At 37.2% G+C, this 23,061-nt stretch overlaps 2 protein-coding genes across 3 annotated transcripts; both read left to right on the forward strand.

The window, feature by feature from the left end:
* The first annotated feature begins 3,941 nt into the window (after positions 1–3,941).
* On the forward strand, positions 3,942–9,633 carry LOC121972950. The gene is made up of 6 exons (XM_042524558.1): positions 3,942–3,948; positions 4,598–4,684; positions 5,387–5,505; positions 6,011–8,286; positions 8,753–8,852; positions 8,941–9,633. Exons 1-6 carry the CDS (start codon positions 3,942–3,944, stop codon positions 9,631–9,633), a joined length of 3,282 nt encoding a protein of 1,093 aa, XP_042380492.1.
* LOC121973818 lies at positions 5,086–11,907 on the forward strand. Of its 2 annotated transcripts, none has more exons than XM_042525170.1 (8): positions 5,086–5,505; positions 9,855–10,172; positions 10,301–10,554; positions 10,641–10,847; positions 10,930–11,019; positions 11,106–11,204; positions 11,288–11,677; positions 11,758–11,907. In XM_042525170.1, the coding sequence occupies exons 2-8, from the start codon at positions 9,860–9,862 to the stop codon at positions 11,803–11,805; spliced, it is 1,401 nt and encodes a 466-aa protein (XP_042381104.1). In that variant the 5' UTR covers positions 5,086–5,505; positions 9,855–9,859; the 3' UTR covers positions 11,806–11,907. The 2 variants fall into 2 exon arrangements, with proteins under 2 accessions (XP_042381104.1, XP_042381103.1); XM_042525169.1 differs by having other exon boundaries at positions 5,088–5,505; positions 11,106–11,207.
* The last annotated feature ends 11,154 nt before the right edge of the window (positions 11,908–23,061 follow it).

Below are 23,061 nucleotides of genomic sequence, written 5' to 3' on the forward strand. Positions count from 1 at the left end.
AAAACATAACAAGTTCAAAACATAGTCTAATAAAGAAGAAAACCAAAAGACCAATAAGTCCTCGTGGTCTGCAGGGGACTAGCAACTGGAACTCTCTCCTGACAGCATCAACCTGGAAAATAACAACAATGGAGGCGGGGTGAGTCCAACACTCAGCAGGTACAACTGATATACAAAGTAGGGAAATAACACTTAACACTAATCATGCATACAGTCTCCTGATATAAGAAAGATAAAAATGCATCTGAAGTAAACAAGAGAGAAACTGTACTAACCAGGACCTGGGTATAAGGACAAACAGTCCGAGTGGTATGGAAATCCTGTATGCATGTCAAACATAGGTATCTAAACAATATGCAGCATATAAATGCAGCAAACACAAACACAAGCAATAAATGCATCATACATATGATGCCAATGATGCGTCCTGGTCACCCCTGACGCTAGTCGATCATCTCACACAATAGTGAGGCCGAGTGGGTAGGGCTGTGACAACCGTGCACTCTGTCGTCACTACTCCTGATGAGTGACCGAGTGGACGGGGTGCTGTCGGAGTACACCTATCCTCCTACCCCAAATCATAAATGAGGGAGCGCAATGCTCTCAACTCCCGGTACACGATGACGGGGAGGAATCCCTGTCGGCTAACACATTGCATCACGCTACCCATGAGCGGACCAACGGTGCCTAACAGAGTCCCTGCTGCAACACACTCTGCCTGAATCGACCATTAACCCATGAGTGGTGGTGTGTGCAGATCCATGTAACTGGCGATGTGCTCAACAATAATGGAGCGAACTATTGCACAGCATGCAATCATGCAAATGGTGCATGGCACTAACCACAAAAATATCCTGACCTAATCCATATATATATAAAAATGCATCATAGGTCAACGAATCAAATCAAAGGTACACAGAAGGTATAAAACCTAGGTCCTGAACATGATGAAGCATGGTATATCACTACCCCTATAACCATGTATCAACAGGTAAGAAATACATGAGATGCAAAACAAACAATCAATCAATCATGTAACAAGTATCGGGTAGTGATTAACCGGAATAAATAAGAACATAATTAATGTAACTTGTTAAATTCACTACTATGTATATCAAATGACATAAGTCAAAAGTACCCGCCTCCAATAGGAATGTCCAAATCCGACATCGAGATACTCGTCTCGCGTCAAAGTCCTGTGTCACAATACTTAGTTTAGCTAACTCTATCATGCATCATTAACTAAACTAAATCCTAAACCATAGATCAATTAGGGTTAACTTCATTAACCCTAATTACACAATTAAATAAATTCTAAACCTAAGTTAACAATTATTGCTAACCCAACTGGCAATCATCTACAACGAAAAATCAAATTTCTCCACAATACCTCAATCACCGTCGCTGTTGCTGCTGAAAATCTAGAACAAACCACAGCACACTATACAAGTCGGACACTTCACTCTAAGATCACCACTCTGTTGTAAAGAAGAGAGTGGCACCGGCAGTGGTGAACTAGGGCACAGCAGCAACACAGAGAGAAGAATCCACCGACTGGTCCAAGCAAGGTCCAGAACTGAGATCATTAACACAGATCAAACCATAACTCAAATTCCACACCACACAACTTACCTCCAAAACCAACTAAGACTAGGCTGTACCCGATGGCCGGCGACAGTGAGGGGCAGAGGTGCAACAACGGCTGTGAACCCAAAACTAGGGCACGACACGATAAGGTAAAGGAGAAGAGATAGCCGGCTGTTGTCGCTAAGGCAGCGGAAAGAGGCTCTACTCGGGGATCGGAGGGAAGGGAGATCGGGAAGCAGAGGATAGCACTGCTCGGGTCAAGAGACGACAACGGCGCAGGAGAGGCGGTCGTCTGCCGGCGTTAGGGCAGAGAGGGACGGTGGTCGGCTCTGTGAGTTGCGGCCGGCGGTGGATCTAGGGCACGACTGGCGCGTCAACTAGAGGAGAGGAATCAGGCAAAGTCGAGAAGAGGAAAAAGAGTGGGGATCGGTTTGGCTTTAATTCGTGAAGCAGGGAACTGTCGCCGCGAGAGAGAACGGCGGTTAGGGCTTCGGCGTCGCAGGGCAAATCAGGAGGAAAGGCACGGGTTCCGCATGAGGAGAAGAGAAGGCACGGGTGCGTGGGTTTGGTGAGGAAGAGAACCAATAAAACAAGGAAAAGAAAATAGAAAAAAAGAATTAAGAAAAATCAACTTTTCCTCATTTAAATGGGGTAGCCAAAATAGGCTTTCCCGGGCCCCGTTTTTTTTATCCCCATTAACTCGTCCATACGAACTCCGAAAAATTTCCGGAAAATTTCCAAAAATTCCGAAAAATTTCTTTATTCATATTCGCCTATTTTCGGTATTTTACAGTAGGTGGAGCTAGAGATTTATGACTCCGATGACTCTAGCTCAGAGTACATGGAGCATCACACTATAGCTAGTGGCCAAACAAGATGAGTCCTAAAACCACCCACCAGATACGGATTCAAAGACTTGGTATCTTATGCGATTATCACTAGTAGTGGTAGGGTCTTTTCAAGAGGTGATACACAGCTCTGAGAAAGACAAGTGGACGAGTGTTATGGCAGAGGAGATGAAGTCGTTACATTAGAACCAAACGTGGGATTTAGTGAAACTTTCTAAAGGAAAGAAAGCTATCGGGTGTAAATGGATATTCAAGAAGAAAGAAGCAATGTCAGAAGGAGAAGAAGTGAAGTTCAAGGGTTAGTTGGTAGCAAAGGGGTATTCATTAAGAAAGAGGATTGACTATGAAGAAATTTTCTCTCCAATAGTAAGATATACATCAATTAGAGTGATGTTGGCTCTGGTGATACATTACGATTTATAGCTAGAGCAAATAGATGTGAAGACAATATTTCTTCATGGAAACTTAGAGGAGAAGAGTTTTATGTCACAACCTGAGGGATTTAGTCAGTCCGGACAAGAGCGGTTGATTTGCAAGTTGAAGAAATTGCTCTATGGATTGAAACAATCTCCTAGACAATGGTATAGACGTTTTAATTCATACATGATTCAAAACGAATATAGGAGATGTGAGTATACTTACTGCATATATGTGAAAAGCCTTGAAGATGAATCACTGGTTTTCTTACTACTATACGTAGATGACATGCTCATTGTTGCGAAGAAGATGAAAGATCTCAACAAATTAAAGAGGCTACAGAGCAAGGAATTTGACATGAAAGATTTGGGAGATGCCATGAAGATTCTTGGGATGGAGATTCATAAGGATAGAGTTGCAAGGAGATTATGGTTCTCTCAACGTAGCTATGCGGAGAAGGTGCTGGATAGGTTCAATATGAAGAATACAAAGTCAGTGAGCACACCCCTAGCACATCACTTTAAGTTATCTAGTATGCAGTGTCCAAAGACGAATGACGAGATTCAAGAGATGTCAAAGATTCCTTATGCTAGTGCAGTTAGTTGTCTAATGTATGTCATGGTTTGCATGGCACAAGCAGTTAGTATGGTGAGCAAGTTTCTCTCAAATCCTAGTCAAATACATTGGGATGCAGTGAAGTAGATTTTCAAATACTTGAGAAATATAACTGATTATGAAATCATATTCAGTAGACAACTAGAAGATCCTTCAGTTGTTGGGTACGTAGATGCAGACTATATAGGAGATTTAGATGACAGGAGGTATACTACATGATACGTGTTCACTATGGCAGGAGAACCTATTTGTTAAAAATCTATAATACAATCTATTGTTGCATTGTCTACTACAGAGTCAGAGTACATGGCAATAGCTGAAGCAGCGAAGGAAGCTTTATGGCTTACAAGGTTGGTCAGAGAACTAGGCGTTCAGTAAGATGAAGTCAAGTTGTTATGCGATAGTCAGAGTACTATCTATTTGGCGAAGAATTCACTACTAGAAAATGTGGCTTTTGCGTCAAGCAAAATTGCGATGGCCAGTTTGTCATCGTAAAAGCTTAATATTTACGTTGATAAAATTATCCATCGCAAAAAAGTGGTAGCATAATTTTTTTGCGTCTGGAATCTTTATTTACGACTAAAAATACAGTGACGCATATAATAAGATCTTTTGCGATGGATATTTTGAGCATTTACTATGCATATCTGACCATCACATATATCACTACTATATGCGACCGAAAATAAGATTAGTTACGACGCTTAATTGACCGTTGTATTTAGTTATATATTTGCGATGAGTAAATTCTTTTTATATGACTGATATTAATGGGACGCAAATGATAAACTGTGATATAAACCCTAAGCCGCCTTCTTTTCTCCCTCTCGCCAAATTTTCCCTCGGAGCCTCCCTCTCCGTTTCTCCCTCTCGCCAAAAAACATAGCCATCGCAAGCCCTAATCTCCTGAACTCGCCCTCCCCAGTCCCCTTTCCCTCCATTGTCGCCTTCCTCAAAGCCCTTTCCTCCCGAACTCACCCTCCCCAAGCCTCTTTCCCTCCATTGTCGCCTTCCCCAAACCCCTTTCCTCCCGAACTCGCCCTCCCCAAACGCTTTTCCTATCCGGTGGAGCAATGGCTGAAATAGAAAGGATGTACTAGAGTTGTAGCTCTTGTTTCATTGATTGAAAGTGTGGCTTACGGCGGTGGTAGTTGCGGCATATGGTGAAGCAGTGGCGGCGTACGATTGTCTTGTGGCTTATGGTGTTCATGTGACTGGTGACCTACTCTCCTAATGCCTCTTTCACAATCATCCCCTCTCCCCTTGCTGCATCTATTTACTTTTTTTCTTTGCCCCCCTCACTTTCTTTCTTTCTCCCTCAGCCCTCCCCTCACAGTACGCCTCCCATTCCCACTGCAACTTTGCTGACTACAGTATCTAGAAAGGTCAAATTACCCCTCTTTCAATTCTTATTGTTCTTTATCTATTTTTTGTTTTCATTTTCTTCCATTTTTTGACACTTGATGTTTAATGGCTTGTATTGCATGATATATGTAGGAGCTTTATCCTTGTCTAGGTGGAATTTGTTGATACATTTAAATCATGGGCTGAATTAAGCTACCTTTTTTTTTTTTAGAAAATCTGGAAATCACATGGTTGTTTATAAGCAGCATTTAGTTGATTTTGGTGCATATTAATGATATTTTGGGACTGAAATTGATGGCTAAATATTGGATTCAGTAGACTGCTTGTTTATGATAACGTGAGGCTTAATTATTACTTGGATTATTGGGAGGCTGAAAACTTAGTGAAATGTTGGAGTTTTAATTGCTGCATTACATGAGCTATTTTTCCCTTGATATTTAGATTTTGGATGAATTAAATTGCACCTAAAATGTCTAGTATTTGAGCTGCAAATATTTGAGTTTGCACCATCCAACTAAGCATTTTTTCCTTTCAATTTTCTTTTTATCTTCCAGCTGATTCTTCTCCTCTATCTTCACTTCTTGTTGTGGCAGCTTTAAGAGCTTTTAATCGCGAAAATCTTGGCCGGAGGAAGAAAAGGGCTTGGGAAGGACACTCTCACCCTTTTTACAAGGTAATTTTCCCTTTCTTTCTCCTTTGTTGGCTAGTTTGGATTTGAAAAGTTCAAGCTAGATTTTGTTGATTCTTGGTAAATGTTAGTCTTGTTTGTTGCGAGCATGAATTTTTTTTAGGCTTACATGTGTAGATGTAAGTTGAATGTTAGTCTTGTTTGTTGTTGAAACTTAAGCTTAAATTGTGCTTGAAATGTTGAATTCTCTAGAGCATGATTAGGCTTTGTTTTTTTGAGCATTACACAAAAATTTTGAGGTTTGGATGCACTAAATTGTATTTGATTTGTGGAGGTGAGAGTGTGAGCTCTTCTTGCATAATGTAGTTATTCAATCCTTAAATTTATGGCTTAAAATATTAAATTTGAAAGGTGCGTTAACAAGTTGGAAATTGTTGAAATTTTTATTTTTCTTGTTAATTTCTATTGGGCTTGCTGTTTTTGGAGCTTAACATTATGTTTATTTTGATATATATCCATTTTATACATGTATATATGTGTTTTATCTTAGGTTGATTTGATGGATAAGAGTTGGATAGATTTATGTGATTCAAAATCAGCTGAGTATGTCTCTGGAGTTAATAGCTTCTTGGAATTTGCATTTAGGGACAAATCTTCTGATTCACAAATTGTGTGCCCTTGTAACGTGTGTGATAATCGATATTTTAAAAACAGAAGTGAGGTTTCAGAGCATTGTTTTTTTAATGGTTTTCTTAAAGGGTATAAGAATTGGACATACCATGGAGAACCTTATGTATGTCAGCGAAGAGGGGATACTTCACATAGTGGGAATGAAAATGTTAGGGATGATATGGTTGGAATGCTTCATGAAGCAATGGGAATTCCTAACGTCCATAGAAATATAGACAATGATTCTCAATCATCACCTGAGAATATTGAACAGAATGTTGATGATGCAACTAAAAGATTTTTTGAATTATTGAAAGATGCAGAGTCTGAACTGTATCCTGGATGTGTTAAGTTCACAAAATTATCATTTATTGTTCGTTTGTTACTTTTGAAGGTAACGAACGGGTGGACTGATACTTCCATTGACATGCTTCTTCAACTTTTGAAAGAGGTATTCCCAGAGGCAAAAATTCCCACCTCATTCTATGAAGCCCAAAAGCTGAATGATGATTTGGGTTTCACTTGTGAAACAATTGATGCTTGCCCTAATAATTGTATGTTGTTTAGAGGAAATGACAAAGGTCTTACTAGTTGTGAGATTTGTGGGGCGACTAGATATAAAGAAGGGGGGAATAAAATAGCCGCGCAGCAAATGCGATACTTTCCACTAAAACCGCGGCTAAAAAAACTATTCATGTCTTCAAAGACAGCTTCTGAAATGAAATGGCATGCGAAAGAACGGGTGGATGACGGAGTTTTTAGGCATCCTGCTGACTCCCTTGCATGGAAACAGTTTGATGTTAAATGGCCTGAATTTGCAAGTGATAGTCGCAATGTTAGACTTGGACTTGCATCAGATGGGTTCAACCCTTTCAGAACGATGAACATCGCTCATAGCACGTGGCCTGTTGTGATTGTCGTATATAACTTACCGCCATGGCTGTGCATGACTCAATCTTCCTTCATTCTATCTATCCTAGTTGATGGGCCCAAAAGTCCAGGAAACAAGATAGATGTTTACATGCAACCATTAATTGATGATTTGAAGGAACTATGGTCCACGGGTGTACCAACTTATGATGCATCCACCAATGAAATGTTTGAATTGCGTGCGACACTTTTATGGACCATTAGTGATTTTCCTGCCTATGCAATGCTATCTGGTTGGAGCACTAAGGGAGAGTTTGCTTGTCCATGTTGTGCTAATGCAACTAAGTCAACATGGTTGAAGCATGGCAGAAAATTTTCTTATGCATATCATCGACGTTTCTTGCCTATTGGCCATAGATTACGTCGAGATAAAGTGTCGTTCAATGGAAAAATAGAATTGGATTCTAAGCCTTCAACATTATCTGGAGTTGATTCTTTAAGGCAGTTAGATTCATATGACATCTTGACTGAGTACAAAAAAGAGGATTTGAAGAAAAGAAGAAGGGATGATTATGAGAGACAAAGCTCAAGGATTCCAAAGGAACACAATTGGAAAAAGAAGAGCATATTTTTTGAGTTAGAATATTGGCAGCACAATTTAGGCCGACACAATATTGATGTGATGCACACTGAGAGAAATAATTTTGATAACTTGCTTTTTACATGCATGAGTACTCCTGGCAAAACAAAGGATAATTTGAATGCTCGACGCGATCTCAAAGATATGGGAGTTAGGGGTCCATTACACCCCCAAGAATCAAGTGGTTCCACTAAGATTATTTTGCAACCTGGTTCTTTTGCAATGAGTAGAAAAGATAAAGAGATATTTTGTAAGGTCCTAAAAAATTTGAAGGTTCCTGACGGATATGCATCTAATATATCAAGGCGTGTAAATTTGAATGATCGGAGTATATGGGGTCTCAAAAGTCATGACTGTCACATATTTATGCAACAACTACTCCCAATTGCTATACGACGAGTATTGCCCAAAAATATTGTACAAGTAGTGATTGAATTATCCAATTTTTTTAGGCAATTATGTTCGAAAGTGAACACAAGAGCTCAATTGGAAGACATTCAAGAACGCATTGCACTTACGCTTTGCAATCTTGAGAGGATTTTTCCTCCATCTTTCTTCGATATAATGGAACATTTACCCATTCATTTGGCTGAAGAGGCTTTAATATGTGGAGCTGTGCATTTTAGGTGGATGTATCCAATTGAAAGGTATTTTTATTTAGCCGTCAAATAATCTTATATATGTTGTCACATTTCTTCTTTTTTTTAACCTATTATTTTATACTAAAAATATGTCTAACTTTCATAATTTGTAGATATCTACTCACATTGAAGAAATATGTGAGAAATAGAGCTCATCCAGAGGGTTCAATTTCTAAAGGATACTTGTTAGAAGAATGTTTAAACTTTTGCTCAAGGTATCTCAATAACGTAACAACAAGGTCAAATAGACCTCCACGGAATTTTAGTGGAGATATCGAGATGGGTCGGCTTATAGGAAAGGGCAAGCAAATATGTCTAGATGAAGTCACATGGGTTCAAGCACATCGATATGTGCTTGTTAACACGGATCAAATAGGTCCTTATCAAGAGTAAGTATACTATTACTACTACGAATACTACTACTACTATTAAACAACTACTCATAGGACTAACTATGAAATGAATTGGACAGAATGCACATGTCATTACTTGCGGGGCAATATCCACGTGCGGGAAGGAACCATATCCAACGGATTCACAATGAAACATTCCACGAGTGGTTTAAGAACCATGTAAGCTATACTAAACTTGCATGGATGTTGTCACTCTATATAGTAATGGTTACTAATTGAAAAACTAACATTTGCTATAAACTTTCAGATACGTGATTTGCAACGTAATTCCACTACACAAATCTCTGATGTGGTTAAAAAGTTGGCGTGTGGTCCTGACAAGTGGGCTCGTAGCTTCAATGTTTGCATTGTGAATGGTTTCAGATTTCGAACAAAGAGCTATGAAGAGTCTAAGGCAACTCAAAATAGTGGAGTTATGCTTAGAGCTAGCACTTTAAGCTTTGCTAGTGCAAGAGATAGAACTCCACATGAGGGACAAGTTATATATTATGGGGTTCTAACACATATCATTAAAGTTAGATATACGAATGATCTTCAGTACACTCTATTCAAGTGTGATTGGATTGATAATGAGAGAGGAAAAATGGAAGATGAATTCAAGTTCACACTGGTGAACTTTAGCCGCTTGATGTATGGTGGTAATAATATTAGGGATGAACCATTCATTTTATCTAGCCAAGCAGAACAATGTTGGTATGTGGCTGATCCGATTGATTCAAATTGGAATGTTGTAATGAGAATGTCACTTAGAGATAATTTTGACATTTACTCAAGATTCCATGATACTGATGGTTATTTTCCACAACCCCTTGATGATCGCCCAATTGCTCGTGAGCAAGATGCCACTTGGGTGAGACAAGGGGTGGAGGCTATTGCTGTTGACACAATGTTGAACTTGAATGAAACTGAAAGACAAATGAATGAAAATGAAGATGCTTGATATATATGTGCTTATCATAATTATATGAATGTAAGTCTCTTTCCTTGCAAATTTGGTTACGCATGTAATGTGTACCTATATGTATCGGATGGAATAGCATGTTTCCAAAACTTACCATCTTTGTCTGTTGTTTTTTTTTCTCTGATTATTTTCCTCATTATATTTAATCACTGCATCTTCAATTGTAATTGCTTATGTTATTTCGTTCCAATATTGGACAGGGAGCATGGGAGGAAAAAGAAAGTTTCGTGGCACTACGATGGTTGACATTATTGAGAAGAGGGTTACCAGATCATCAAGGAATCTTGGACAAAGTTCGATGCCCGGGCAACAATCACTACATGAAGAAGGAAGGCAAACACAGCCTCAAACACAGCTAGAGGTTCAGCCACAGCCACCACCACCACCACAACCACAGCCGCCACCACCTCCACGACCGCAACCACAACAGGAAGCACCTCAATTACAACTGCAAGCATGTCAACTAGAGCACCAGCAGCAAGAAGGATCTACTGCTACTAATGATGCTACAATTTCAGGTTATGATCTGCCATATATTTAGTTATTTAGTTAAGGCAGCCATACATTTGTCTATCTATATTTTTCTCAACTCTTCTTCTATGATTTAATTTGTATGCTACTACTAATGGAATTAAAATTTATGTAGTACCTAGTATAGGTTCTACATCTGAAGGCTCTAGGAGAGGCCGTGGTGGTGCTCGCCCTTGTTTACGGTGGGGTACATCAAGGAAATTGGAGGTTCACCTTGGTAACAATGGCAAGATTGTTGGTTTGGACAAGATGAAATTGCAGTCCACTCTTGGTGTGTTGGCAAGAAATGGTTCCAAGCTCCCCCTCACATATCCATCATTCTCAGATATACCACCATCCTTGACTGATGATATTTGGGAGGAAGTTCAAGTTAAGATAATTTTGTTTAAATGGTTATTGATAGACTATTATAATAATCTATTATTTTAAATATTCATGAAATATTATTATTTTAGGACAATACTACTTTGCATCTGGAGGCAAAAGTAAGAGTATTAATGGATGTGGCAGTGAAGTGGAAGGACTTCAAGAGTCGTTTGAAGACAAAGTATTTTGCTCCTTTTGTGGCCACTGATAATGTACCTATGGATAGTCCAGATAGTCGTGTTTCAAATGATCAATGGAAGACCCTAGTTGCTTATTGGAAGGACCAAAACATCATGGTTCTTACTCTTTATTTATCAACATTTCGTATGACTATACTAATATTTTATGCGTCTAATGCTTTGTAACATCTTTTGGAAGGAAATTTCTGAACGAAACAAGAAAAATAGGGCTTTGTTGAGGTATCCACATCGGACTGGAAGAATATGTTTTGATGAGATCATTGAAAAGGTAAATTCTGTATAATTTGATTCCTTCAATATGATGATATTGTCAAATTTTCGGTGGCAATGAGTTGGTAACTTTTTATATTATAGATGCGGGCTACTAGCATGGACACTTCTCGCCTCGATGTTTTCCTTATGACTCGCATGCCGAAAGCGGGTAAAAGTCTTGATGCGGATACGAAGACAATGGTTGTAAGTATAAAAACTTGCTAGTTTTTAGAGTTATAAATAAAAAATGGTTCTTTTATAATCTAATTTCTTGAATGGTGTAGGACGCTATAAGAGATGCCATTTCTCGAGTTCCTGAGTCAGACGTCACAACCACATTCAAGGAGAAGCTGTTGGGTAGCCTTGTTGGTGGAGAGGGGCGGCCTCGTATGCGCTGTTTGGGTACAATTTCAGCACCAAATGCAGCTCCCGGTTCATCTCATTTAGCTCCGAGTTCATCTAATGCAACTCCTATTTCTTTGGAGTCAATCCCAGAAGGATTGATGCAAATGATAATTGATAAAGTAGGGGAGTACGTGCTTGAAAAGGCACGGGCTGAAGCACGAGATGAAGTTGCTGTTGCCTTAGAGAATTTCTTTCAAACCATTGTTGCTGGAGCAAATAATGATCCGAATAGATCATCTGTGAGAGCAGAAGGAAATGCAAGTACACAGGTATTAGATTTTAGGTGACTTAAACAATTTTAAGTTCTTTCTTATAATTACTTTGTTATTAAACTACCTTTTATAAATAGGTTGCTGATGCATCGAGCGTCCATAAGCCAAACGACTCTTCACGTTGACTTGGGATTTATTTGAGATGATCTTCTATGGTATTAGCTAGGTTAGTGAATTTGGACTACTTATTAGCCAATAGTGTATATGAGCCGGATATGCCATGTATTGTTGGGTTTTGGATTTTAATTATAATTTGTATTTGGTGAAAGTTCTGAATGGCTAAAATATATTTATCTAATAATTATGTATATATAGGTTGTTGAATTACAAAAAAAAAAATACGGCGGGAGGAGGATTAATTGCAAAATGAATCTAAAATTTTGGTTAATTGTGTATAGGTTGTGTATATATTTATCTAATAATTGTGTATAGGTTGTGTATATATTTATCTAATAATTGTGTAAAAAAATAAAATAAATCTAAAATTCTGGTTAATTGTAAAATGAATTTTTACTGCGGGAGGAAGATTATATTTGTCTGTCACAGATATTATTAGATTTGCGATGACCTCACGTCTTTGATATGTTAGTTGCAAATAACCTTTATTTGCGTCACAATTGCGACGACCTGACAATATCGTCACAAATTTGAATTGTTTGCGATGACAACATCCACATCGCAAGAACCCCTTATTCTCGATGCGAATACATTTGTGACGGCATGGTAACCGTCGTGGAGTATTTGCTACCCTCACGTATGCGTCAACCTCTTTTCTGTCGTAAGACCGTCGCTAATGATGATTTACGTCGAAAATGCTACTTTTTACGACCAAAGGACGCCGACGCGAAAGACCACTTTTTTAGTAGTGATTATGTGTATTATGCGAGAACTAAGTACATTGATGTGAGGTTTCACAAGATCATAGAGCTAATTGCTTCCGAGAAAATTCAACTTGAGAAGGTTCACACTGTAGACAATACTGCAGACATGCTAACGATCCATATCTCTATATGCTAAAGGAATAAAGCCCAGACCCAGAGATCTAGATGGAATTTTGTTCAAATACTCGTGTTCTTTGAAGGGGTGAATATTCGCGAAGGTTGAGATTATTGACGGGTGATTCATATTTAGATAAAAGCTAATGCGATAGATGACATGGAAGAAAAATTTGTTACGATTTTTTATAATACAATTCTGTTACGATTTTATATAATAGAATTATGTTACAGTTTTTCATAATATAATTCTGTTGTAATTTTTCATAACAAAATTCTATTACTTTTTTACCAGGTCTGAGGTTTATGCACTATTTATAGGGATCATTGTAAACCTATTGTACAACAACAATCACAAGAATCATGGAATATGATTCTCTTATGTAGAGAAAATTCTAATAAAGCTTCAATCATTTTTGTGGAGTAGGCATGCGGTCGAACTGCGGTAAACTCTAGTTCTTCCTCCTCTTTTCCTCTTTCCTCGTGTTTGCTCTCATTTTGTGCGTCTTTGTCTTGTTGCTCCATGTGATCTCTTTCTCTTATATATATATATATATATATATATATATATATATATATATGATATCGAGATTCTTCAATTATCCTCGTGAGATGGGCAGTGATTGTGCTCATGTAGATACTTCTAGAGGCGTGAACATACTGATCATCGTGATGATATCGGTCTGACTCTCCAAATATGCAAAGGGTTTTTCACATCAAGAGATATCTTTCTACTCTAAACGTGTAATTAGAATTCGCATAAATCTCATCGGTTCATTTTTCGTTGTGCTTTGTGTTTAATTTTACTACGGAACCCAACAAGCATAACATAAACCAAAACATAAAAGTCATATCATGAAATGTAAATGCCAATTTTTCATGATATAAGATAAAACAAAATGATTTATAGCCAGTGTTCTAAATGGCGGCCGCCTAGGCGGGAGGCGGGCATCAACCGCACTGTCTTTACCTGAGACAGTGCTTGAGATAGTAACTCACCTCCTTTCGCCATCGTCGCGCCTAGATCTGTCACCACCACCCTTATTTTGCCACCACGAGTCCAAACACATTGCCTGGGCTTGACGACAAGTCTAAACATGTCGCGCAAGCCTGGACACGTAGTTCAAGCCAGAAGCATTGGTCGAGCCTAGTTACGCATCCAGACACATCGTGCGAGCCTGGCAATGAGCTAGGAGGTGTTGCCCAAGCCCACTGATGGGCCCGGACACTTTGCTCGGGCCCTGCGACGCATCCAGAGGCCTCGTGTCATCCTAGCAACATGCCTAGACTCGTCTCATAGTCCCGATGATGCATCAGACTCATCGCCCGATCGAAATAGGATATGCGGGCTAATTGTAAGTTAGGTTTTAATTAAATAACTTTAGATTAATAATTTTAATCAACTCCTAGTTATTATTGATATAATTTAAATACACTTAATTAAAACCTAATAATTATCTCATTATATATATATATAAAGAATAGTGATTATTTATAATATTATGTATAAAAAATAGTAAAAAAATTAACTGCCTAGTCACCATCTAGGCATTGCCTAGGCAGCTGAGGTAGTAAGTGGTCACTGACCAGTCCGCCATCACCTAACCATCATGTACAACACTACTTATAGCTAGCAGGGAAAAAAAATACATACAAGTCATGGCATGATAAGTATAGAAAATATATCAAATAGCATGGCAACACATACCATTATACAATACATAATTCTATTTATGCATCAATTTTTAATAAAGTGTCAAATACCAAATTTGGCATAATGAGTTGACTCCACTTGAATGTGTCAAAACCCTAAATTTTGACACAATCTAACAAACTCTAAAGTTTGATTTTCCTAAGCATTTAGACATGAGTCTAAACCTTTCTAACTTATAATTCATCGAAATGCATGATGTAATCATAATGTGCTAATTTAGTAAACCACACTCAACTCACATGGCACCTTCTAGAGTAGGATTGTAACGTTTCATTTTCAAGGTATCCTCTCAAGTGTTGACTTCACTATTATTGAGTTAACTAACCTTCCAATGATAATTGATACATTCTTAGAAATCCAATACTTATTGAAGTTTCTTGGATTTACTAAATACTCACTAGGAATGAGCTCCTAAGATATCTTCCTAATTACCCATATATCCTTCTTGGAAGCCTTGATCATGGTGGTCTGATTCAAGGTCTGGTGTAGTATAGAGAAGGGTGGTATGGGACATCCAAGAGACACGAATGATGAAGAGAATTGAAGACAACCAGACTAGGAGAAAAAGGGGCAAACCATACAAGAAAGATGACACTGGAAGTAAGCCAACAGACTCGGTATGTATGAGGGATAAGAGGTTTAGTAGAAGAGTACTTTGATGGAATGAGAAAAATGCACTGAATGCTTCTAAGGGATAAGAAGTCAAGAGGAAGTTCCTCCTACTTAAGGTAAGCTATGGTGAGTTAAGTTGATTGACTTATATTAGAGACGGAGGATAGACTCAACTTAGGTGAACTCAGTCGTAGTCAACTTGAGTCAGAGTTTTGGGTGATCAGAATGGATTTGATCTCTAAAGCCAAGTTGTTTGAGGGTCTTAGCAATTAAAAAGGGTTTTGGGTGACTGGAGTACATGTAGAGCACAATATTGAGTCAGACGCTCATAAATCTGAGTTGATTGAGGTCATGGTGACTAAAAGGATATCAGGTCAGCAACAATGAATAAAAGGGGACTAGGTCATAAATAAGGTTGACGACTGATTCAACAAGGTTTGGGCAACCAGAAGGGATTTCAAGCAAACGAAGAATGGCACATAAACACAATGATCAATTTGAGGTAGAGATTTTATAAAGAGCTCTAGATCTCGAAATACCTGCTCCATATTATTGTTTCTATTACAAAAAAACCTCCACTTTATTTGTATTGCCAATCATCATTGTATAAAATATTTCTTCACCTCTGACTTTTTAACAAAGAGGGAAAAAATAATGACTATGTGCATAGGATTTGGACGTAGCAACTTGAGGGTTATGAACTAAGCAAATTGTAGGATCAAAATTACGCTAAAGGGGGTAAATAGTGTTATAATTTTTTTTTTTTTTAAAAAAAGAGAAAATAGAAATTAAAGCAATTGAATCAATCATAGTAAGCACAATAGAAATAAATTAAACTTAGACTTATTCAATCAAGTAAGACAAAAGCAATAACAGCATGCAACAAATTTAGCTAATACTTTAAGCATACAAATTAATCAATTAAACCAAAAGTATAGACACATAGTAGTTATAAAATATGATTCTTATTTCTTAACTTATCCTAGATGGAGAAATCTTACAAAAAATAAATCTAAAAATTAAATCACAATAAAACAAATAAGGCAACACTAAATAAATGAAAATATTATTCTAGATGTTGCCAATCAGAAATGATGTGTAAATCATAGTGTGTAGTAGCACAGAAGGCGAAGGAGACTTAGAACATAAGCACAAGTGATTAAGAGATGAGTGAATTGGTTATCTTCAAATTCTACCTTGAAACTCCTTATATGGGATTCTTTCGGTCACCTGGAGCCTTCGAGATGGAATCAGCTGGAAGTTGAAGGCTTGACAAATATGTCTAAGTGGAAGCAACTTAGAGTTGTGGCTTGGCAACTCAATCTAGATGAGTTAGTTGAAATCTGAACATCTAGATCCAACGTAAGTACAAGTAACTTTACATTCTATATCATACGCCTTACATGTAACAACTGCAGAGAAGCATGTTTGACAGTTCCAGGCAACTAGATGGAGTTTGGTGGTAACTGGCTAGTGATAACTCTTGATGAAGGGATTTTGGAGGGTTCGGGCGATTGTATAGGGTCCAGGACGGGTATACAGACTACCGGAGCAGCTTTCAGGCGACCGGGAGATGACATTATTAGCAATTTGAAAAACTACGGTCAAGATGAAGTTGACCCCTTCCTAAGTGATCGAATGGTGTATGTTGAGTCACCTAGCATCCAACTAGAAATTTTGTCTACAAAGTCTTAATCACTTGCACTTGAGTCACATGGCACCCAACTAGAAATTTGTTTGTTAAGCCTTAATCACTTGGACTTGAGTCACCTAGCACCCAACTAGAAATTTATCTATCAAATCTTAATCACTTGGAGTTGATTCACTTAGCTTCTAGTTAGGAATTTTGTCGGCTTGGTCTCTAACCAAGACTTAGTCCATGCATGATTTCCAATCAGGGCTTTAGATGCCTAGATCCACTAAGACTTAGTCATTGTCTAGTTCACAACCATGATTTTAATATCTGTCAAGTATCCTACACCTGTAAACTTGATACAACTAGTTAGATCACAACTAACCTAACATTAATCTTAGTCATATATCAAAACTCTGGATTAAATATTATGTACGTAGCACCAATAATCTCACTATTTTTAATAATATAAAATTAAGTTAAAATTAGAATTCAATAATCAAATAAAGTAGACAATATATGTATGAATTTATATTCAATGTATGAAAGAAGATAGAGTTAGTACGATTATAAATGAATATGATAAATGAATAAATAATTACTTAATTATTGCTCCCCTTAATCAGATAAGGGATTAAATTGGAAGTTACTAAGCACTTGCTATTTATCTTCTACTTTTTGTCTCTCCCTTTTTCATATATAAAAAATGAGTCAAAATACAAATAAAACATGGCATATAAGCAAGTGTACTACTGTAGAATTAACAAAGATGATCTAACTGTGGGTGGATTCAAATCAGATCAAAATAAATACAAATAAAACATGGCATATAAGCAAGTGTAATACTGTAGAATTAACAAAGATGATCTAACTGTGGGTGGATTCAAATCAGATCAAAATCAAAGAAATAAGTTAGCCAATTAAATAATATTTAATCAAAATGCAAGCTAAGCTAAGAATTCAACTCTAGTCAACCAATAATTCAATCATAGTCAAAAGATAAACTATAAGTCAAATATAAAGAATAACGACCAACTAATAATGGATAAATAACTACAGTAGTGAAAAATCTATGATAAATTGATTTGGTTAGAAAGCGGGGTCTGTTGACTTGTAAGCTGAGCACGTAACATGTTCATGATTTATCCATCTTCTTTTCCATGAGCTAAAATCCATGAGTGATATATGCTTTGATTTGAGTCACACGATCTTCTAAAGTCAAAGAGAGTTGGGTACTGAGGATGGTGGTGGTGCTGAAGATATGGGTAGTTGTTTTGTGTCATGTTCAGCTGGAATCTCATCACCCTCTGGATGTGTCTATCGATCATCCTTCCAAACTAACATGTTTCCTCTAAGAACCAATTTGGCTAAGTTAAATTTTTATACCCTATTATGTTAAGATTACTCAAGGGTTGAATGTTGCCTCCGTTAATTTCAACTTCGAAAGATCCAGAGATGAAAGTCAGAATGTGACAGTAAAACATAAGGACTTGATGATTAACAATGGTGGATGCGTGAAAGATGATTGAGTTGAATATGTATAGGCTTAAGGTGATATTCAATTTATGCCTAAGGACGTATAACATAAGAGAGTGAAATGGATGCATTATTACTTGACTTTGAGTGTGAATTGGTAGAACACATGAAGTGATGACTTTGTTTAGAACATAGTTTGTAGCTCGAAGTTTACCAGAACGAAAATTAATGAGGGTAGGATTTCAATTACCACTAAAGAAATATGTGTAAATCAGACTCAGTGTAATGTGGGAGAAAGGACTAGGAAGAGGTAGTTGTATACCTAGGAAGCATTTGATTGTGGAAGAAGGTGGAGATAGTTCAAGTTGGTCTCTAACAAGATCAGGTGTGAATGTAGTGTTAAAACTTTCAATTCGAGATGCATAGGTAAGTTTGTCTAACTTGGTCAAGATTATTATAGAATTCGAACAGAGGTCTAGATTGATTGTTTGTTCACAATAGATAGGTTTAGACAATCTATAGTAAGATATGATATCAATAGTGTCTGGACAATGATCAAAGAAGAATTATTGATTGTGATATTTATGAGGCATAAGAATATAAGTGTTTTGTTCAAATTTTATCCTAAGGCCCTCAGAAGGAAATTGGGAATCAATGGAAGAACGAGCTAAAATCATAGTTGATCAACATCAAAAAATGAAGAAAGTGTTTAGCCAAAAAAATAGAATAAATGTTGTGAAAAGAAAATTTACCTTTGCATGATGATTTGAAGAAGAAGAAGAAGAAGAAGAAGAGGAGGGGGAGGAGGAGGAGAAGATGAAGAAGAAGATTTTTGAGCCACGAATTGAGGTTGGGGGTGGAAGGTGAAATGAGGGGTGATTGTGGATCAGGTTGGTTTGGTTATTAGGGTAAAAAATTATCTGACCCTACTAAATCAGATAATACAATATTAGGACCATACATCCGACCCTATATCTGGAGGTTCTTATTTATCAGATATCCGACGATTTATCAGTTATTTGGATATCTGACCCTATATCCAATGAAATATAAATATAACAAAAATAATAAAATATTTTAAAATAATAATAAACATTACTCATTAGACAGTCATATAGACAATAACTCAAAATCTCAAATAAGTTAAATCTTCAAAACGGCAAATAAAGTATTCCAAAATAAAAAATAAAGTATTTCAAATGACAAATAAAGTTTTTCAAAATGAAAAATAAAATATTTCAAATAATAAATAAAGTCTTCCAAAACGAAAAATAAGTTTCTTTATCCATTCTTAAGCTGCTTTTATGAACAAAATGACGTCGTTTTGGGTTGGGCAAAACGACGTCGTTTTGGGTGTTTTACAGTAAGGTGGTTCAGTTCGGTTTTCTGCGGATTTGTTAAAGTAGTAAAGAGCATCCGAACTGGACCTGGTCGGTTTTATTATTTTTCAAGCCAATTTTTATTCAATTTGATCGGTTTTTTTTTAAGCTCGGTTTGGATCGGTATGAGTAGGTTGATCGGTTTGACGAGTTGACTACTCACCCCTAGGTGGAATATGATTCGGAGATAGAGATTTGGTGGCTATTTAGTTGTTTATAAGGGATCATTTTGTCGACTGTATAGAGCCCCAATCGACTGTGTAATAAATTTTTTTTGGAATTATAATTAACGGTATTAGCTCGGTCGACCGTAGGAGGATACGATCAACCATGAATATTTTTTTCGATGTTGGTTAATTCTATATAATTGAATTAAACTCAAACTAATTCAATCAATTAGACAAAGGCAATAATAGCATGTAACAGATTTAGTTAACTATTTAAGCATGCAAATTAATCAATCAAACCAGAAGTATAGACATGCAATTATAAAATATGATTCTTATTTCTTAATTTCTCCTTGGTGAAGAAACCTTATTGAAAATAATCTAAAAATTAAAGCACAATAAAACAAATAAGGCAACACTAAATAAATGAAAATATTACTCTAGGTGCTACCGATTAGAAATGAAGCGTAAATCGCAGCATGTCGTGGCACAGAAGGCGAGGAGTACTTAAACCACGAGCACAAGAGATTAAGAGATGAGTGAATTAGTTATCTTTCAGTTCTGCCTTATATAGGACTCCTTTGGTCGGTTAGACCTTCCCAGTTGCCTTTAAAGGTGCTAACATGGCTACAACTTATATCCGTAAGATAAGGTTAGCAAAGCTATTCGATCGCCCATACACCCTCTAGTCACCTGAGCAAGGGCCAAACTTCATCTTGACCATCTTGTTCGGATTGTTGATAACGTCATCTCCCAATCGCCTAGAAGCTTCTCCAGTCGCTCGTATACCCGGTCACCTAGACCCTCCGAAATTCATTCGACTCTCACTTATGTTGGGTCTAGATATGCAACCTCCAGCTGACTCCTCTAGATTGAGTTGCTAAGCCATAGCTCACATCTGCTTTCACTTGAACTTGTTTATCAAGGCTTCAACTCTCAACTAACTCCACCCGAACTTCAGTCACCTAGCACCTAGCTAGGAATTTTATCTGTCAAGTCTTAATCATATAGACTTGAGTCATCTAGTACCCAGCTAGGAATTTGTCTGTCAACCCTTAATCGCCTGGACTTTGAGTCACCTAGCACCTAGCTAGAAATTTATCCACCAAGTCTTAGTCACTTGGACTTTCACCTAGCCTCTAACTATGAATTTTATCTACTTAAGGGGTGTTTGGTTCTTTCCTAGGAATAGGAATCGGAATGGGAATCATTGTATTGTGGAATGGGAATGGGTATGAGCATGGATATCACTCTTAAAAGCAATGTTTGGTTAGTTGTATATCTTCTATCGGAATAAATCAAAATTTCCTTTTTTACCCTTAAAGGAAAATAAGAGAAAAAATTAGATGTGAGAGAAAGATGAATGTGAGAGAAAAATATGATGAAAGAGAATGATAAGAGAGAAAGTATTATGAGAGAGAAAGTGTGATAAGAAAGAATGAAGAGAGAGAAAGTGTGATGAGAGAAAATGAAAAAGAGAGTGTGATTGGAGAGAGCATGATGAGAGAAAACATGATGTGAGAGAAAGTATGATAGGAGAGGATGAAGAGAGAGAAAATATAGTGAGAAAAAATGAGGAGAGAGTGTGTCATGAGAGTATTGAGGAGAGAGAAAGTATGGTGAGAGAAAAAAAGAACAGTGAATATGATGGGAGAGATTGAGGAGAGAGAAAGTATGATGAGAGAGAAAGTGTATTGAGGAAAAAATGAGTAAGTGTGATAAGAGAGATTGAGGAGATAGAAAGTATGATGAGAGAGAAAGTGTATTGAGGAAAAAAGGAGTAAGTGTGATAAGAGAAATTGAGGAGAAAGAAAGTATGATGAGAGAGAAAGTGTGATAAGAAAAAAGAGAGTGTAATGGGAGAGATTGAGGAGAGAGAAAGTGTGATGAGAGAGAAAGTGTGATGAGAGAGAAAAAAAGAAGAGAGTGCGATGGAAGAGATTGAGGAGAGAGAAAGTATGATGAGAGAGAAAGTGTAATGAGAAAAAAAGAGGAAAGAGAGTGTGATAGAAGAGATTAAGGAGAGAGAAAGTGTGTGATAAAATGATGAGAGAGAAACTATGATGAGAGAGAAAATATAATGAGAAAGAATAAGGAGAGATAAGTGATATGAAAGAAAAAATAAATAAATATATTTTGATATTTGATATTAATGGAGAAAATTTTAGTTTTAAGTCAAGGGTATTTTTGGAATAAGGGAATCTTTTGATTGATGAAAATAGGGTAATGACTCATTGAAGGGGGGTACATGGGAATGAGTTATTATCCAATTTCAAGGATTCATTCCCTTATTTGTATATCTATTCCTATAATCCAAACATTAACAATGGGAATCAATGATTCCCATTCTCATTCCCTACTCCTATTACCCTAAACCAAACGCCCCCTTAGTCTCCAACCAAAACTTAGCTCATGCTTGATTCTCAATCAAGGTTTTAGATGTAGGATCAAAAAGAATTTAGATATTTCCGCAATGGCATGATATTGTCCACTTTGGGCCTAAGCCCTCATGATTTTGCTCTTGGGCTCTACTCAAAAGGTCTCATACCAATGAAGATATCTTTCTCTTATAAACTCATGATCTTTCCCATGTGTTTTCAATGTGGGACTATGTTTACAACCTTACAACCCCAACAATTCCCTCCTCAAACAAAGGACCACAGACTTCCTAACGTCCGATCCTCAACCCACTAGGACTTCCTGCCCCTCGATTCACCTGACCTATCCACCCGACCTACCGACCTACTAGAACTTCTTTGCCTAGCCACAACTAGGACTTCCTGCATAGTGTCTAGTTCTCTTGATCCGGACACGGGAGCCCCCACTTCTTTGTTCGAGGTCAATATTCTATCCACAGGGTTCGATTGGACCATGACTCTTATGCACAGTCGACGGTTAGTTCTTTTGGCAGTTCGGACTCTGATATCAATTTTAGGATCAAAAAGAATTTAGATATTGTCACAATGGCATGATATTATTCACTTTGGGCCTAAGCCCTTATGGTTTTGCTCTTGGGCTCTACCCAAAAGGTCTCATACCAATAGAGATATCTTTCTCTTATAAACACATGATCTTTCCCATGTGTTTTCAATGTGGGATTATGTTTACAACCTCGCAACCCCAACATTAGATGCCTAGATCCACTAAGACCTAGTTATTGCTTCACAATTAGAACTTTAACATCTATTAAGTATCTTGCACATGCAAACTTGACACAACTAGTTAAAGCAAAACTAACATAACTTTAATCTTAGTCATATATCAAAACTCTAGGTTAAATGTTGTGCACCCATCATCAGTACAAATCCAGTGTCCAATAGTATGCTTGTAGTATTTATATTTCTACTCTAATATGTGTGTCCTTACTAAGAAATTTGAAAGAGAAAGATATATTATTTTTATTAT

Source organism: Zingiber officinale, chromosome 4A, assembly GCF_018446385.1.
Source record: "Zingiber officinale cultivar Zhangliang chromosome 4A, Zo_v1.1, whole genome shotgun sequence".
NCBI lineage: Eukaryota > Viridiplantae > Streptophyta > Magnoliopsida > Zingiberales > Zingiberaceae > Zingiber > Zingiber officinale.